General features: G+C 50.9%; 2 protein-coding genes across 2 annotated transcripts in view; both read right to left on the reverse strand.

Moving 5' to 3' along the window:
- The window catches only part of LOC147746889 (E3 ubiquitin-protein ligase HECTD3-like), a 523,212-nt gene that overhangs the window by 322,393 nt on the left and 181,458 nt on the right, over positions 1–19,361 (reverse strand). The window lies entirely within an intron of this gene.
- On the reverse strand, positions 12,366–13,883 carry LOC147746890 (uncharacterized). The gene has a single exon (XM_086963617.1). It carries the CDS (start codon positions 13,881–13,883, stop codon positions 12,366–12,368), a length of 1,518 nt encoding a protein of 505 aa, XP_086819743.1.

A 19,361-nucleotide genomic window follows, 5' to 3' on the forward strand; every position in this document is an offset into this window, starting at 1 on the left:
GCAGACCATCACTCCGCATACTTTCATTATGAAAGTACCATGACTCCGCAATGCCATTATAACGCATGGCATTACATTTTATATGCTTTTACCAGGCATACATTTACAACGAAATTCGTTGTAAATGCATGAATGGTATAAGCATGTTTTTTTAAATGTTTGGATAAGGTAAGCATTGGTATAGGGGTATATGTTTTGGGGTACTGAGGTATATGTTTTGGGGTGTTTGGGTATTTTAAGGGTTCAGATATAGTTTTGGGTTGTGGGGTACAGGGGTAGTTTTAGCGTTTAGGGATAGGTATGGGTTTTGGGGTATAGGCATATTTTTAGGGTTCAGGGCTAGGTCTGGGTTTTGGGGTATATGGGGAATTTTTAGGGTTCGGGGGTAGTTTTGGGTTTTGGAGTACAGGGGTATTTTAAGGGTGCAGGGCTAGGTTTGGGTTTTGGGGTACAGGGGTATTTTTAGGGTTCAGGGCCAAGTTTGGGTTTTGGGGTACAGGGGTATTTTAGGGTTCAGGGGTAGGTTTGGGTTTTGGGGTACAGGGTTATTTTTATGGTTCAGGGCTAGGTTTGGGTTTGGGGTGCAGGGGTATTTTTAGGGTTCAGGGCTAGGTTTGGGTTTTGGGGTACAGGGGTACTTTAAGGGTTCAGGGCTAGGTTTGGGATTTGGGGTACAGGGGTATTTTAGGGTTCAGGGGTAGGTTTGGTTTTTGGAGTACAGGGGTATTTTTCGGATTTAAGTATAGGTTTGGGTTTTGGGGTATAGGGTATATTTATAGGGTTAAGATGGGTTAGTGTTTAAGGGTGTTGGGGTATTTTAAGGAGTAAGGGTGGGTTTTGATTATGGGGTGCAGGGGTATTTAAAGGGAGCAGGGTGGACACCCGGAGCTGGAATATACAGAACCTGGGAAGAAAAAACAATGAAATATTTGACACAACGCGCGCCCCGCACACACCCACACCCCCAGCACACGATATGAGACATGGCATGAAGGGCAGAATGTAAAAACAACAGTTGATGGACAGAATGCAGAACAATGTCATACATTCACCCCAATACTGAGATCTGGGCCTAAATCCATCATTTTTTTTGCACTCCACACCACCCCAGTTCAATCATGGCCATATGCAAATCCGCCTTGACCCTGTGCCTCATGGGAACATTCCAGGCCGATCAGCCGTCTTCAGCCAAGATAGCTTGACTCCAGTGGTGTGGAGAGCATGGGACTCACGTCTGAGCATACCCATCCCACACGGGGTGACAAATGCAAAAACAACAGTTGATGGACAGAATGCAGAACAATGTCATACATTCACGAAATTCGTTGTAAATGCATGAATGGTAAAAGCATGTTTTTAAAAAATGTTTGGATAAGGCAAGTATGGGTATAGGGGTATATGTTTTGGGGTACTGAGGTATATGTTTTGGGGTGTTTGGGTATTTTTTTTTTTCAAAACCATTTTTATTAGAGGGACAAGCAAGTGCAGGCACAGCCCTCCACAATCAGGAGGAGACTGTCAACAGCAAGTATAAAAAAGGCACATTTATGGCACAGCATCGAACCCCTCGTATACAGCAAGTTTCAAAATATTCAGAACACACAGCCACCCACCAACCCCCCAGAACTCCCCCCAATCCCCAACTACTGCCCACCCCTTATCCCACCCTAACCCTGTGCACGTGATCATTAAGCAACCAGAATAGAAGAGGGACATATGTGGGGCCGGCCAGCGGCCTAAGGTGCAGGGTCCACATCTTGAGGCAATGCATCGTCCATGTCCATGGGAGGGTCGAGGGGGAGGCCCCTATAGTCCGCCCACCGCTTCCATATTTTGAAATGCTTGCGGGGGCACCCCCCGAGCCTCAAAAACAGGCTGCTCCAGTCCCATGATGAAGTCCAGGCCTGCCTTCCATGCACTAAGGGGAGGGGCTCGTTCGCTTTTCCAGGCCTGCGCCAGGTCCCTCTTTGCCACCACCAGTGCCAACAGCAGTAGGTGGCGCTTGTGGACGTTGCCCCCAATGTTTTCCAACACATGCAAAAGGCCCAACCGGGGTGTACGGGGCAAGTCCCATCCCAGCACCTCAGACAGGCAACCCCAAACCCCAGCCCAAAACCGAGTCAACCGCTCACAAGACCATACAGTATGAAGGAGGGTGCCCCTCTCTGAACCACACCGCAGACACTCCGGGTTGGCAATCAGACCCGCCCGCCACAGTCGCTCCCTCGTAAAATAAGCTCGGTGCAGATATTTAAATTGTATAAAGCGGAGGCGGACTGCAATGGCCGTCCCCCGGGGGGATTCCAGGGCTTCGCGCCAATCGTCTTCGTCCAAGGGGCCGACATCGGCTTCCCATAGGGCCTTCAGTGTCAGGAGTGAGGGGGAGCAGTGCGTGACCAGGGATCGGTAGATCTGGGAGACTTTTTTATCACCCAAGTCACACATAAACAGCTTTGCTTCTATGGGACTGAAGTCTGGGAGCTGCTCCAGCCCTACCAGGCTAGGAGTAAGGGCGTGGCGGAATTGGAGGTAGCGAAAGAACTGGGACCTGGGCATGTCGAACTCAGTGCTGAGCTCCTGAAAGGATTTAAGAGTGGTGCCGGAGAGGACATGCCCCAGGGACGAAATCCCGATTGTGTCCCAGCCGTCAAAGCCCTGCAGCGACGCCAGCGCCGGCAGCAGGCCGTTACGCCACAGCGGAGTCTCCGCCGTAAGTTTGCCCCACCACCCCATGCGGTGTAGAGCCCTCCGCCAAACGGCAAACACTAAGCAGCAACCGTCTCCTCCTGGCCGAGTACAGCAGAGTGTGGAGAGAGGCGCTGTCCATCAGAATGTGCTCCAGGGCATAGGCCGGGTCACCACGGTCCCCATACCACCACTCATTGAGAACCAGGAGATGGGAGGCCTGATAGTAGGACAGCATATCCGCGGTAGCCAAGCCACCGCAGTAGGTAGAGAGGAAACACGTACGGAGCGCCACTCTAGAGGCACCTCCAGCCCACAAGAACCTGCCTAACACTGAGTCAACACTGCGAAACCACTGCGGGTCAATCGGGTATGGATGGTTCTGCAGCTGGTAAAGAAGACGAGGCAAGGCCACCATTTTGAAGATGGCCGACCGGCCATATATGTTAAGGGGCATACGTGTCCACGTTTTGATGTCCAGCTGGACCCGGTCCCAGACCGGCTGAATGTTCCGGCCCCATGCCACCGTAGGCGAGGCAGAGAGAAAGACTCCCAAGTACTTCACCCCCTCCACTGCCATCCGAAGGGAGGCTGCCCATGGAAGGTCCATCGCGCCATCACCCAGCGAGTCGATTTGCGCGGGTTAAGATAGAGTCCCGACGCCTGGCCGAAGCTCTGCATCAACTCCAGAACCCGGGGGCCAGTAACTCGGAGGTCGGTCATAAAGAAGAGCACGTCGTCTGCATATAAAGCAATGCGGTCCGTGTGGTCCGAGCCCCAGACGAAACTCCGATACAGCGCGTCAGCGCGGACCCTAGCAGCCAGCGGCTCCATGGCCAGCGCAAATAGGTAGGGAGAGAGTGGACACCCCTGACGTGTGCCTCGGGTAACCGGGAATCGTGCCGAGGCCGCCCCCGATATCCGCACCGAGGCAGTAACCTCCGTGTAGAGCAAGCGGACGTAGGAGATGAAAGTCGGGCCAAGGTTCAACAGCGGTAGAAGAGTGAATAGGAAGGTCCAACTGACGGAGTCAAAGGCGCTGTCTATGTCGGTCAGCAACAACGCCGCCTGGTCCTCCGAGGCACCGATAGCATCAATCGCCGCCTGCGCCCGCCGAATGTTGTGCCGCCTCGCCCGGCGCGGCATAAAGCCAGCTTGATCAGGATGCACGAGGGCAGTGATGTGTGGAAGCAGGCGGTTCGCGAGTGCTTTGGCCAAGAGCTTGGCCTCAAAATTAATAAGGGAGATAGGTCGGTAGGAGTCGTGGCGGTCCGGGGGTCGCCCCGGCTTCTGGAACACACCGATCTCAGCATGCCGCCAGTCCGGCGGCCCTGCCCACGCGCTGCCTCCAATGCACGCAAGTAATGCGGCCCTAGCTGCAGATGGAATTTTCGATAGAACTCACTGGGGAAGCCGCTTGGTCCAGGCGCTTTGCCCACATTCAATTGACCTAGCGCATCTCCAAGTTCCTCCGCCGTCAGGGGGAGGTCAAGAGCGTCCCGCACCTCATCTGACACCGCAGCCGGGGGGACCGAGGCAAGATAGTCGGCGATGGCGGCGGGAGCAAGAGCCTCCTGGGAGGCGTACTGACCCCTATAGTAATGCGCAAAGCTTGCGGCCAGAGTAGCCGGGTCCGTGATAGCCACACCCGCAGCGTCTACAAGGCCTGGGAGCGTAAGAGGCTGCAAGGTTTGTTGACATAGTCGATGAAGCATCTTGCACGATTTGTCGCCCCACTGATATACCCGGCTACGGGTGGCCAGCCACGCTTGTCGAGCCTCATTCAATAGGATTGCAGAGTGCGTCTGCTGCGCCTGCAGGAGTTGTCGCAGGGAGATGTCATCCGCCGCAGTTCTGTGGCGCGCCTCCAGTTCCTCCACCCGTTCCGCCGCCGCGGCTATGCCCTCTAACCGCGCCCGGCGAGCCGACGAGCACCATGCTAGATCGACACCCCGCAGCGTGGGTTTCATGGCTTCCCAAACTGTCACCGCGTCCACCCCCACATCCAGATTATCCTGCCAGTACTGGGCAATAGCGCCACGAATATGCTGGGAGTAGTCGGGTCGCTGCAGATGCCACGTGGACATCCGCCATCGGAAGGGCTGGCGCGGTCTATGTAGGTATATCTGGACCGCCACCGGGGAATGGTCGGAGAGCCCGCGAGGCCGAATCGCCGCCCCCTTCACTCTGGCAAGGCAGGCCCGTGGGACGAAGACATAGTCTAGGCGCGAAAGGGAGCCATGAACCGCTGAGACGTAAGTGTACTCGCGGCGCTCCGCGTGTAAATGCCGCCATACATCAGCCCAACCCAATACATCCAACATAGCGCCCAGACGCGTAGGAGTGGGGACAGGCGCTACCCCAAGACTCCGCTGCCGGTCCACAGCCACATTCACCACATCATTCCAATCGCCGCCAATCACCGCCAAAGAATCGGGGAGTTCAGCCCATAAAGCGAATAACCGTTCAGCCAGAGCCCATTGCAGAGGGGGGGGAGCATACACACACCCAAACACCACCGGCTCCACACCAACTCTCCCCTGGATGAACACGAAGCGCCCCTGGGGGTCTAGCCACTGGCGCTCCTGTGTGTACGCCAGGCGCCTATGAACAAGAATAGCCACCCCCCTGGAGCCCCTGGCAAACCCGGCATGGAACACCTGGTGGAAACCAAAGCGCTGGAGACTTAGGGCCTTCGTACCAAGCATGTGCGTTTCTTGGAGCATGAGCACGTCTGCAAGATCCCTTTTGGCCCAGCGTAGTACCGCCCCCCGTTTTATCTTATCCAAGAGACCCCGGACATTCCAGCTAAGAATGTGCATAGCGGCGCCAGAAGGCGCCAAGCAAGGGACGTCAGCCATCATCTCGATACAGCAAACCCCACACACCCCAGCCCCCGGCCCAGGCCCCAACCCCCACATTAGCATAGGTCAGAAAGATCACGTGCACCCCAACGAACAGTACCCCAATTCCCACATCCCCCACACAGCCAACCCCCCCGACACACCACCAAACCAACCCCGACCCCCCACCCCCACCCCAATACCTCAAGAAACAATGAAGTACCTGTCGCGGCATACGGTAGTTAAGGCACAAAACAGAGCACCAAAAGTTAGGCATACCAATGGATCCCACTTACCCCTCAAGTACTAACCAAGCACACACCCCAAAACACGAACCTCCCCAACCCCAACAGCAGGAGGCAGCCCACCAAACATGCCCACCCCCCCCCACCTCCATCAATAAGCATCAGCAATAACATCGCATATATAGTGCATTGGTCCACATGAGTCCCGTTGAGGCCCGTAAAGGCCAAGTAATACTGCACCAGATCCGGCCTGGGTCGTTGAACAGCGCTCCGCCGTGTCAGCAGGTAACCCCAAGCGAGAAGTAGATATCAGTAGAAGGGTCAGCCGTTGGAAGTCACGACCCCCCGCCAGAATGATCTGTCTCCGGCTGCGTGTCGCCCAAAAGAGGGTCCCGAGACAGGGATCTCCGCCTCGATCGGGACTTGCGGTGCCGCTTCCCTTTGGCCGGCTGTTCGCCCCGCTCCTGAGAAGAACTGCGGGGAGAGCCGGCGTGGAGCCCCGGCTGAACACGTGGGCGAAGCCGGACCGCCTCATCGGTCCAAGCAAAGACGGCCTCCGGGGTATCAAAGAAGTGGGTCCTTGAGTTGAAAATGACCCGAAGGCGGGCCGGGTATAGCAGGGAGTACTGGAGTTTCAGGCCCCGGAGTCTGGCCTTGGCCGCCAGAAAGGAGAGTCGCTGCTGTTGAACCAACTTTGTATAGTCATGATTTTGCAATTATCGAACTGCAGGGTGTCCTTGAGCCTCGCCTCCCGGAGGATGACATCTCTGTCGTGGTAGTTCAGGATCCGGGCTATGATCGGGCGAGGCCGCTCTCCAGCCGGAGGCTTCTGTGTCAGGGCCCGATGGGCTCGTTCCATCACAAAACAGTTCGATAGGACGTCCGGGGGCAGCCAGCTCTCCAGCCACCGGGAAAGGAAGACGTCCATAGGCCCCTTCTCGCACCCCTCCGGAAAGCCCACAAAGCGGAGGTTGTTTCGCCGTGCCCGCCCTTCGGCGTCCTCCACCCGGAGCGCTAGGCCCCACTGCGTCTGTTCCAGATCGGCGACCCTCTTCTTCAGTGCACCCACATCGCCTTCCACCGTCGTGACCCGGGTTTCTGTCTCTGTGATGCGGGCCACCGCATTGCGAAGGTCCTGGCGCAGCAACATCACGTCGGCGCCCACCGCGCCGATCTTCGCGTCCAGCATGTCCCGGGATTGCGTGATGGCCGTGAGCAACGCTGCATTGTCCGGGCCGGCCGTCTGACTCCCCCCGGCCGCTCCAGCACCATTCCCCGGGCCAGCAAACCTGTCCATGGGCCCCGTCGTGGCCGCGGTGTGGCCGCCTCTGCCCCTCGTCATGGCCGCCGACGGGGTGGGCCGATGGAAAGAATCCGCTACGGGTCACTGGAGGGACGGTTACAGGTGCAGGCTGTCCCACGTCGTCGGGAGAGAAAGCAGACCCTGGAGCGAGGGAGGGGACTCCTCCGTCCACCGAGGCGCCGGGGCCACCAGGCCAGGGTCCACCGCCGGATCCTCCGTCCCCGGGCCCGCCGCAGCCCCGCTAGAGACAAGACGGGGCAATCAGGATATGTTGGAGGTCCCCTCCATCGACGAGCCGGGACCACTCTCTGCCGGGCACGGTCACGAGCCCCTGACTCCGGCTCCAGTGACTCCGCCCCGACAGCGCGGGCCAAGTTGACTGAGGCCCCGCCGGTCCCGTGGCGCCACCAGCGGGAGGATGAAAAATCGAGGCCCCGGCTCGCCACGCGGCAAGTAGGCCCAGAATGGACGGCCCTCGATGGTCGCGCCAGCGGGCGCCCGGAGCTCAATGAAGCACACCACCAGGATCCTCTGGACTCCAGGAAACTCCTGCACTAGCTGAGATGGGGGAAGAAGAGGTAGGGCCAGGATAAGTTAGCGGAGAAAGAACGGGCTGGCAGGAGCTCTACAGAGCCGCGTTCGCCATCTTCGCTCTCGAAGCCACGCCCCCGTGTTTGGGTATTTTAATGGTTCAGGTATAGTTATGGGGTACAGGGGTATTTTTAGGGTTCAGGGCTAGGTTTGGGTTTTGGGGTATAGGGGTATTTCTAGGATTCAGGGGTAGGTTTGGGTTTTGGGGTACATGGGTATTTTAAGGGTTCAGGGCTAGGTTTGGGTTTTGGGGTACAAGGGTATTTTTAGGGTTCAGGGCTAGGTTTGGGTTTTGGGATACAGGGGTATTTTAGGGTTCTGGGCCAGGTTTGGGTTTTGGGGTACAGGGGTATTTTTAGGGTTCAGGGGTAGGTTTGGGTTTTGGGGTACAGGGGTATTTTAAGGGTTATGGGCTAGGTTTGGGTTTTGGGGTACAGGGGTATTAGGGTTCAGGGCTAGGTTTTGGTTTTGGGGTACAGGGGCATTTTTAGGGTTTAGGGATAGGTTTGGGTTTTGGGGTACAGGGTAGATTTATAGGGTTAAGATGGGTTAGTGTTTAAGGATGTTGGGGTATTTTATAGAGTAAGGGTGGGTTATGATTATGGGGTGCAGGGGTATTTAAAGTAGGGGTGGGCGGAATTGGCGCGAACTTGGTACAATAAATCCGCAATATTTAGTTCCGTCAGATTTCCAATTATTAAAACAGAAACCTCATATATTCAAGGTAAAATAACAAGTATTTATACATGCTAAAATGCATATAGTCATTTCACAAAAGTGAAATTAGCTTCCAGCAAGCAGTGAGAGAGGTGATGATTTTGAGATCAAGCCCCTGCAAACCATTATGGGACGAGATTAGCAGTGGGAAGTGAATATTATAGTATCCAAATAATTCTACAAAGAGCTGCAGTTCACCTCGTTCTCCCCAGTTGTCCCCAAAAGGCAAATGCAATAGCATTTAAAATATTATACATCAAGCTGCAGTTCACCTCATGGTCCCTAGATGTCCCTGATGAGGCAAATGCAATAGCATTTAAAATATTACACATCAAGCTGAATTTCACCTCATGTCCCTAGATGTCCCTGATGATGCAAATGCAATAGCATTTAAAATATTATATATCAAGCTGCAGTTCACCTCGCCGTCCCTAGATGTCCCTGATGAGGCAAATGCAAGAAAACAAGTTACTTACCTGTAACTTCAGTTATCCAGTATTGGTATCTTTCATAGATTCACATGCCTGAATCATTCCCAGTCGTCGAGGCTGGAGTCCCACGGTAAATAAAAAAGCAGTGCCAAAAGCACTTTGTAGTAGTAGGCCCTAGAAAAAGGCCTGAGTCCTATATTATAGTAGCCTATCTACATCATTATGCTAAAAGACCCAAAGTCTTTGCTCCAACCAATCAGCTCACAGCACCCTCTAGAACCTTCCCTGCAGAGCCAGCTCTCCTCAGATTTTCGTAGCACAAGTGGGAACAAGTATCCCAAACTTAGAGAACTGACTCGCCGGGGAGGAGGGTGGGTGCATGTGAATCTATGAAAGATACCAATACTGGATAACTGAAGTTACAGGTAAGTATCTTGTTTTCTTATCCAGTATTGGGGTATCTTTCATAGATTCACATGCCTGAATCAGAATAGCAAGCAGTAAGCCAGGCAAAGTCGGTTGCGGATGGTGGGAGACTTATTACAGTGCACCCCCATGAATGTATCGTCAACAACCAACAAACGCCTAGAGATTGATCTATTAATAAATCATGTTCAAGTTCAACATTGAAATTATGCATTTTCTTTCTGGAAAGAAATCTTAAGCATCATACAAAAATACACAACATGTTAGCATATGTCTGCATATTTAAAAACAATCTATTGAATTGCATGTACTTTACATGAAATAAGTGAACATCAGTACCTGAACATACTCCTTATGGAAACAGGTGACGTAAAACAGCTTGGCCCACTGCCGCATCATCCTGATTTGCTGATTGCAGGCAGTAATGGCTTGTAAACGTGTGGACATTCTTCCATGTCGCAGCACGGCAAATGTTCTCAAGCGTCACTCCTGCAAACAAAGCCGCAGACGCTGCTACAGCTCTTGTGGAGTGAGATCGAACAGATCTTGTCAATGGTCGATTAGCCTGGACGTGGCAGAATTGAATAGCGGATGCGATCCATCTTGAAATCGTGGCTTTAGTAACCGCTTTCCCCAATGTAGTCTGGCCATAAGCTACAAACAGTTGATCTGATTTTCTCAAAGTCTTGGTTCTCTGAAGATAGAATTTTAAGCATCGTTTGATGTCCAAAGAATGCAATGTCTTTTCAGCCGGGGTTGACGGGTTTGGAAAGAAAACTTTCAGCTTGACAGGTTCATTTAGATGAAACTGGGAAGGCACTTTCGGTATGAACGTTGGATTCGTTTGCAAAGTGACATAGTCCTGGGAGAAATGTAAAAAGGGCTCCTTTATAGTGAAAGCTTGAATTTCTCCCTCTCTTCTTGCGGAAGTTAGCGCCAGTAATAAAGCAATCTTCCATGTCAATAACTTTAGGTCGGCTCTATGGATAGGCTCGAACGGATGCTTCATCAGCTGTGATAGAACCGTGTTGAGCTCCCATTCCGGTGGTGAGGGCTTCACTGGGGGATAAGCCCGGAACAGACCCCTCATAAATTGCTTGATTAGCGATGAAGAGCAGAGTTATTGAGTGTTAGTCATCTTTCTGTACCTGGATAAGGCCACTAAGTGGACCTTTATTGATGAAAAAGAAAGACCAGATTGCGCTAAATGCAATAAATAGGGTAATATCTTTTCTGCCGGCGCCTCAATAGGGTGTAAAGCACTAGAGATGCACCATGCGCAAAAACGTTTCCACTTAAGACGATAAGTTTTTAATGTACTCTGGGCTCTTGCCTTCTCTAAAATGTCTCGGCAGTCCTGAGGAATTTGAAGATGTTCGAATTCTAGGAAGTTAGGAGCCATGCGTGCAATTTCAGCGATTGAGGATCTGGGTGAAGTACCTGACCCTCGTTGCGTGACAGTAACTTCGGAGTTACACGCAGTTTGATTGGTGGTTCCTGTGAAAGTAGCATGAGTTCCTGAAACCAATACTGGCGAGGCCACTTGGGAGCAATGAGGAGAAGGCGACAACTCTCCATTTTCATTTTGCGCACCACTCGTGGAATCAGATGGATCGGAGGAAAAGCGTATGCATAGGTCCCTGACCATCGCATCGAAAGGGCATTCCCCCTTGACCCCTGTTGAGGATATCTGCTGGCGTAGTACCGGCATTTCTTGTTCTGGTGGGTCACAAATAGGTCCAACCTGGGTTTGCCCCATCTCTGAAACACATAGTTCAACTGGTCGTTGTCCAGTTCCCACTCGTGGCAATCTGACAATGTTCTGCTCAGTTTGTCTGCCAAGGTGTTGTAGAGGCCTCTGACGTGCTCCACTTTGAGAGTTATGTTGTGAACTGTTAACCACTTCCATAACTCTTGGGCTTGTTTGGATAACGTTGCTGATCTCGTTCCTCCCTGCTTGTTGATATAAAACATGCTTGTGGTGTTGTCCATTCTGACTAGAACCGAGGATCCTACTATCCTGGGGAGGAACGCTTGAAGAGACAGACAAATGGCTTTCAACTCTAGACTGTTGATGTGGCATTTCTTGTGTTGCTGAGACCATTTTCCTTGCGCTTGCAGGTCCTGGAGATGACCACCCCAGCCCTCCATGGACGCATCCGTCGTCAGAATAAAATCCGGAGGATTCTGCAAGAATGAGAGCCCCTGTTCCAGATTGCTGATCTGAGACCACCATTGGAGTGCATGCACCATCCTGTTGGTGATTGTGATGGTGTCCTCGAATGAACCTGTCGCTTGATGTCATTGACAGTTTAGCTCCTCTTGCAGTGGCCGCATCTTTAGACGCGCCAATGGAATGAGGTTGATGGCTGAAGAACACATCCCCAGAAGTGATGAAAATAGGCGAACTGAAAGTGACCTTCTTCTTGCCAGTTTTTTGGCCAACGCCTGCAGTCGGAGCTGTCTCTCTCGAGATAAGGATGCCTTGCATTCCACTGTGTCCAAGCAAGCTCCTAGGAACAACAGGTTTTGTTTTGGATCCATTTGAGATTTGGTTTTGTTGATTGTGAGGCCTAGCGATGCGAAGAGATTGCGGCATACTGTAATATCGGATCTTACTTTGGCTTCTGATGGACCTTTGACTAGCCAGTGGTTTGGGTGGATTGGGATGTGGAAGTATGCGTCTTCCATGTCCAAGGAAGCCATGTAATCTCCCTCGTTGAGGCAACTGAGAATGTCCGAGAGGGTGACCATTCGAAATCCCTGCTTCTTGAGATATTTGTTCAGATTGCGTAGGTCTAGGATCGGTCGCCATTCCCCTGTTTTCTTTTTTATGAGGAAAAAACGGGAATAAAAACCTGCCCCTCTCTGATGATTTGGAACGTTCTCTATTGCGTTTTTGAGAAGCATAGCTTGCACTTCCTTGAACAATAAGTGAAGACGAGGGGGAGGGGGACCCCTGGGCGGAGTTGGTGGAGGTTTGGTGATGAACTCTAGGGTGTGGCCATGTTGTATCAAGTCTAACACCCACCGATCCGTTGTTATATTCTGCCATTGCTGTTAGAAAGCAGATATCTTCGCGCCCACGGGAAGGTAAGGGATTGGAGGTGGCGCCCAATTGCTCTTACTGTTTCTTGTGACTGTCTCGTCCTTGGTTGTTTGCGCGCCTTCTTCCTCCTTGGCGAGAGAAACCAGCCGATCCAGATTGTCTATAAGAGGACTGATAGTTTTGGCGGTATTGTTGTTGATATTGCCTGCCTGGCTGGTAATAACTTCCTCTGGACGAATAACCTCGTCCTCTAGCTCCTCTGAACGATCCTCTTTTATATTGCAATGATCCTAGTGACTTTGCAGTATCTGTGTCAGTTTTAATCGTTTGGAGAGCCTCATCGACATGCTTCCCAAAGAGGGACTCTCCGTCATATGCCATGTCCAGTATTTTCAATTGAACCTCCGGACAAAATGTAGTGGCTTTTAACCACCCTTGACGTCTCAGGACAGCTGCCCCAGCCAACTGCCTGAAATTCGTATTTGCCATATCTAGAGCGCAGTCGATGGATTCTTCCGCTGCCCGCTCTCCTTCCATTAGAACTTTCCTGGCTTCTTGTCTTTTGTCCTCTGGCAACAGCTCTATGAAGCTAGCCATCTCTGACCACATTTGGCGATCGTAGTGCCCAATAATCGCCATTGAATTTGCTATCCTGATGGATGCTGCAGCCATAGTGGAAAACTTCTTCCCAATAAGGTCTAATCGTCGCCCCTCTTTATCTGGTGGAGTAGAAATAGGGGTAGCTGGGTTCTTTGACCTTTGTTGCGCCGCCTGAGAGATTACCGAATCCGGTCGTGGATGACCAATAAGGCACGCCGGACTAGAGAGCGGAGCACGATATTTCTTTTCTATTCTGGGTAACACAGCAGGCACAGATGCAGGATTTTTCATTATTTTTATGCCTTCCTTCCAAATATATTCAATCATGGGAATGGCTCTAGATATCTTTCTTGTTTCCTCTTTAAAGTCATGGAGAAAACACTCCGTTTGCTCCACTGTAACCGGGAGCTTAATCCTGGTTGATGCCCTCTGCATCAGGTTGTGAAAACCACCTACATCTTCAGGCGGTGAATCTGAAGGTTGTGGAGTTGGAGGGGACGGCATGGGTATAACATATTCATCCCATGGGTCTGATGAAGGTATGTTAGGCAACTCTCCATCTTCTACCTCCTCTTCTGATGACGTATCCGGAGTTTGTGGAGGCAAGACCGGTTGCGGAGTTTCCACAATTGGAGAAACCGGTGGATGTTGCTGAGGAGGAACTGAAGTATCAGATTGAGGTACTTGCGGTGGAAAACGCTGCTTGTAATCCGCCAGCATAGCCTGTAAGTCTTGTATCAAATTAGGCGGCAACTGAGTGACTTCCGGGACTCTAGGCAGTCTCTGATGTTCCAATGAATGAGGCACTATGATATCCTCCTGGTAGTAGTGTTCAGCGTAGGAATCGTCTTCATCATCATCTTGGCACTTGATGACAAGCTCGGATGGGTGACGTGCCACACCAAAAGCACCCTCATCATCATCATCTTCAAAGTCATCTTCTTCATCATCAGCATAAGTTTCTAGAAGATGAGAAGGCATAAGTGGTGACATATATGAACCCTGTTGTCTCTTATAAGACACGAGTTGAAAGTTCTTTGTCGCTATTGGCGTACAAAAGGCCTGATTCCCAGTGGTAGGTCTTAGTAAAGCTGATCCCATCGATCTTGATGGCCCCGGTGACCAAGGTGCATCCACCTGCTGAAAGGATGCCGTCGTCGACGGGTTTATCGTCGACGAGATCGACGACGAGGGCATCGTCGACGATAGACTTGCCGACGACGGGACCATCGTCGATGGGCTCGACGCCGACGGGACAGTCGTCGATGAACTCGACGTCGATGGAGCCACCGTCGACGGGACGGTCGTCGACGGGGTAACCGAAGACGGGCTCGTCGTCGACAGGATAGACGTCGATGCTTTCTTCGTCGACGAGGCAGTCGTCGACGGCGGCGTCGACGACTTAGTCGACGGGCTCTTCTTGGATGACGAATTTTTCGATGATGATGGCGTCTTCGTCGACGAGTAGTCCACAAGAGTTCTTTTTGTCACAATACAAAGTTTTGTATAGACACAATCGGAGTAGTAACAGATGTAGTGGATATCATATCCATAGAAGAAGAGGTTGAAGTAGAGACAGTGGTCACTGGAGAAGAGACAGTAGAAGTCTTACTCACAGTTTTCTTTGCCGGATCGTTGGTGGCTGAGGCTCCAGAGACAGAATGTTTGGATCTCTGTGAAGAGCCTGAAGTAGAGTGGGAGGTCTTAGCATACTTTCTCCCCTCACTTGTCTTATCCTCTTGAGACCTCGCCCTCTTGCTAGAGGTAGAGGCTCTGTCGTCATCATCCGCGGAAGAGGATTTAAGCCACAAAAGGACTCTGGCCTCCCTATCCCTTAAGGTCTTGGAAGGGAAGGTAAGGCAGATCTTACAGCTTTTTGCCTCATGCTTGGGATACAGGCAATAAATGCAGTCCTTGTGCTGGTCATCCACATGGACCCTCTTCTTCTCGCATGTTCTGCAGGGTCTAAACAAGGCCTTCTTGTCAGACATCTTGAAGCTCTGAAGAAAAAACTGAGTCAAGACTCAGGGAGACTCCCTTCCACACGACGTGCGGTGAAAATCTGAGGAGAGTTGGCTCTGCAGGGAAGGTTCTAGAGGGTGCTGTGAGCTGATTGGTTGGAGCAAAGACTTTGGGTCTTTTATCATAATGATGTAGATAGGCTACTATAATATAGGCCTCATGCCTTTTTCTAGGGCCTACTACTACAAAGTGCTTTTGGCACTGCTTTTTTATTTACCGTGGGACTCCCGCCTCGACGACGGGGAATGATTCAGGCATGTGAATCTATGAAAGATACCCCAATACTGGATAATAGCATTTAAAATATTATACATCAAGCTGCAGTTCACCTCGTCGTCCCAATATGTCCCTGATGAGTAAAATTCAAAAACATTGAAACCCTTTCATGAATGCAAAAAATTATGCTAAGCTTATCCCATAATGCTTTGCAGGGCCTTTTAGTTGTATTTTTGCCCATAACTGTGCTTGGGGTGGTTCTAAGAGAATTGGACCTCCACTGAATTACTATTTAAAGGGAGCAGGAATGTATAGAACCTGGGAAGAAAAAACAACACTCGTGACGGAATTTCCTCCCCCCCACACCACCCTCCACGCGATTGTCACGCCCCCAGCACACACCCACAGCACAATGCAGACACGCCCACTAGGGACTACTTTGCTAGCACGGGTCTTTTACATTTCAAATGTATATGGTGGGCGTCTGCATAGCCTATGTCCTTCTGCTGCAACTGCCCTTTCCAACGCTGTATTGGGTGTTGTGATTGGTGCTGTGGTTCCCGAGTTTACCTTGCCAAAAGGTGCAAGTTCTCTCTTTATAATAGTAGTATAGATAGTATAGTATAGATATAGACTAGAAACCCGTCCCGACGTTTTCCGGGTATGAATTGCTGATGGCCAGTAGTATATTGTTTTGTAGGATTTCGTTTAGATAGCATTTCTTATCTGTGACAGGCCTGTGAAACGCTCCGATTCACAGTGCACTGCTGATGCACTTAAGAGTGCACGTTCAGTAGTGTGTGAACTCGAGTTTCCCTACATTATTTTTCCGTGCAATATTTTATAGCGCAAACTCGACAACATGGCAAGAGCACAATTTACATTACAGAAGAACACATTCATTTGTGGTAGGCACGGGGAGACAAAACTATTTGCCTGGAATCACAGGATGTTGAGCTGATGCCGCGATACGAACGTAGCACCCCAGCTCTAAAGTTCGCAATTCTAGAACTTGTGGCAGGAGGTGTGTCTAAAAGTGTATGTCGGCCCTGGCCATCAATGAGAGAGACCTGTGCATTTTTCAAATGGGTGGTGAAAAAATATGAGTATGTTGCTGGAGATGTGGGCCGCCGTGCCACCAATGTACTTACTGGGGGAGGGTAAACACCCATTATTCCGCAACTTTCTTTCCGCATACCATCACTCCGCATACTTTCATTACGAAAGTACCATGACTCCGCAATGCCATTATAACGCATGGCATTACATTTTATATGCTTTTACTACGCATACATTTACAAAGAAATTCGTTGTAAATACATGAATGGTAAAATCATATATTTTTTGCGTGATGGCCGTGAGCAACGCTGCATTGTCCGGGCCGGCCGTCTGACTCCCCCCGGCCGCTCCAGCACCATTCCCCGGGCCAGCAAACCTGTCCATGGGCCCCGTCGTGGCCGCGGTGTGGCCGCCTCTGCCCCTCGTCATGGCCGCCGACGGGGTGGGCCGATGCAAAGAATCCGCTACGGGTCACTGGAGGGACGGTTACAGGTGCAGGCCGTCCCACGTCGTCGGGAGAGAAAGCAGACCCTGGAGCGAGGGAGGGGACTCCTCCGTCCACCGAGGCGCCGGGGCCACCAGGCCAGGGTCCACCGCCGGATCCTCCGTCCCCGGGCCCGCCGCAGCCCCGCTAGAGACAAGACGGGGCAATCAGGATATGTTGGAGGTCCCCTCCATCGACGAGCCGGGACCACTCTCTGCCGGGCACGGTCACGAGCCCCTGACTCCGGCTCCAGTGACTCCGCCCCGACAGCGCGGGCCAAGTTGACTGAGGCCCCGCCGGTCCCGTGGCGCCACCAGCGGGAGGATGAAAAATCGAGGCCCCAGCTCGCCACGCGGCAAGTAGGCCCAGAATGGACGGCCCTCGATGGTCGCGCCCGGGCGCCCGGAGCTCAATGAAGCACACCACCAGGATCCTCTGGACTCCAGGAAACTCCTGCACTAGCTGAGATGGGGGAAGAAGAGGTAGGGCCAGGATAAGTTAGCGGAGAAAGAACGGGCTGGCAGGAGCTCTACAGAGCCGCGTTCGCCATCTTCGCTCTCGAAGCCACGCCCCCCGTGTTTGGGTATTTTAATGGTTCAGGTATAGTTATGGGGTACAGGGGTATTTTTAGGGTTCAGGGCTAGGTTTGGGTTTTGGGGTATAGGGGTATTTCTAGGATTCAGGGGTAGGTTTGGGTTTTGGGGTACATGGGTATTTTAAGGGTTCAGGGCTAGGTTTGGGTTTTGGGGTACAAGGGTATTTTTAGGGTTCAGGGCTAGGTTTGGGTTTTGGGATACAGGGGTATTTTAGGGTTCTGGGCCAGGTTTGGGTTTTGGGGTACAGGGGTATTTTTAGGGTTCAGGGGTAGGTTTGGGTTTTGGGGTACAGGGGTATTTTAAGGGTTATGGGCTAGGTTTGGGTTTTGGGGTACAGGGGTATTAGGGTTCAGGGCTAGGTTTTGGTTTTGGGGTACAGGGGCATTTTTAGGGTTTAGGGATAGGTTTGGGTTTTGGGGTACAGGGTAGATTTATAGGGTTAAGATGGGTTAGTGTTTAAGGATGTTGGGGTATTTTATAGAGTAAGGGTGGGTTATGATTATGGGGTGCAGGGGTATTTAAAGTAGGGGTGGGCGGAATTGGCGCGAACTTGGTACAATAAATCCGCAATATTTAGTTCCGTCAGATTTCCAATTATTAAAACAGAAACCTCATATATTCAAGGTAAAATAACAAGTATTTATACATGCTAAAATGCATATAGTCATTTCACAAAAGTGAAATTAGCTTCCAGCAAGCAGTGAGAGAGGTGATGATTTTGAGATCAAGCCCCTGCAAACCATTATGGGACGAGATTAGCAGTGGGAAGTGAATATTATAGTATCCAAATAATTCTACAAAGAGCTGCAGTTCACCTCGTTCTCCCCAGTTGTCCCCAAAAGGCAAATGCAATAGCATTTAAAATATTATACATCAAGCTGCAGTTCACCTCATGGTCCCTAGATGTCCCTGATGAGGCAAATGCAATAGCATTTAAAATATTACACATCAAGCTGCATTTCACCTCATGTCCCTAGATGTCCCTGATGATGCAAATGCAATAGCATTTAAAATATTATATATCAAGCTGCAGTTCACCTCGCCGTCCCTAGATGTCCCTGATGAGGCAAATGCAAGAAAACAAGTTACTTACCTGTAACTTCAGTTATCCAGTATTGGTATCTTTCATAGATTCACATGCCTGAATCATTCCCAGTCGTCGAGGCGGGAGTCCCACGGTAAATAAAAAAGCAGTGCCAAAAGCACTTTGTAGTAGTAGGCCCTAGAAAAAGGCCTGAGTCCTATATTATAGTAGCCTATCTACATCATTATGCTAAAAGACCCAAAGTCTTTGCTCCAACCAATCAGCTCACAGCACCCTCTAGAACCTTCCCTGCAGAGCCAGCTCTCCTCAGATTTTCGTAGCACAAGTGGGAACAAGTATCCCAAACTTAGAGAACTGACTCGCCGGGGAGGAGGGTGGGTGCATGTGAATCTATGAAAGATACCAATACTGGATAACTGAAGTTACAGGTAAGTAACTTGTTTTCTTATCCAGTATTGGGGTATCTTTCATAGATTCACATGCCTGAATCAGAATAGCAAGCAGTAAGCCAGGCAAAGTCGGTTGCGGATGGTGGGAGACTTATTACAGTGCACCCCCATGAATGTATCGTCAACAACCAACAAACGCCTAGAGATTGATCTATTAATAAATCATGTTCAAGTTCAACATTGAAATTATGCATTTTCTTTCTGGAAAGAAATCTTAAGCATCATACAAAAATACACAACATGTTAGCATATGTCTGCATATTTAAAAACAATCTATTGAATTGCATGTACTTTACATGAAATAAGTGAACATCAGTACCTGAACATACTCCTTATGGAAACAGGTGACGTAAAACAGCTTGGCCCACTGCCGCATCATCCTGATTTGCTGATTGCAGGCAGTAATGTCTTGTAAACGTGTGGACATTCTTCCATGTCGCAGCACGGCAAATGTTCTCAAGCGTCACTCCTGCAAACAAAGCCGCAGACGCTGCTACAGCTCTTGTGGAGTGAGATCGAACAGATCTTGTCAATGGTCGATTAGCCTGGACGTGGCAGAATTGAATAGCGGATGCGATCCATCTTGAAATCGTGGCTTTA

Source organism: Lissotriton vulgaris, chromosome 1_1 (assembly GCF_964263255.1).
Source record: "Lissotriton vulgaris chromosome 1_1, aLisVul1.2, whole genome shotgun sequence".
Classification (NCBI taxonomy): domain Eukaryota; kingdom Metazoa; phylum Chordata; class Amphibia; order Caudata; family Salamandridae; genus Lissotriton; species Lissotriton vulgaris.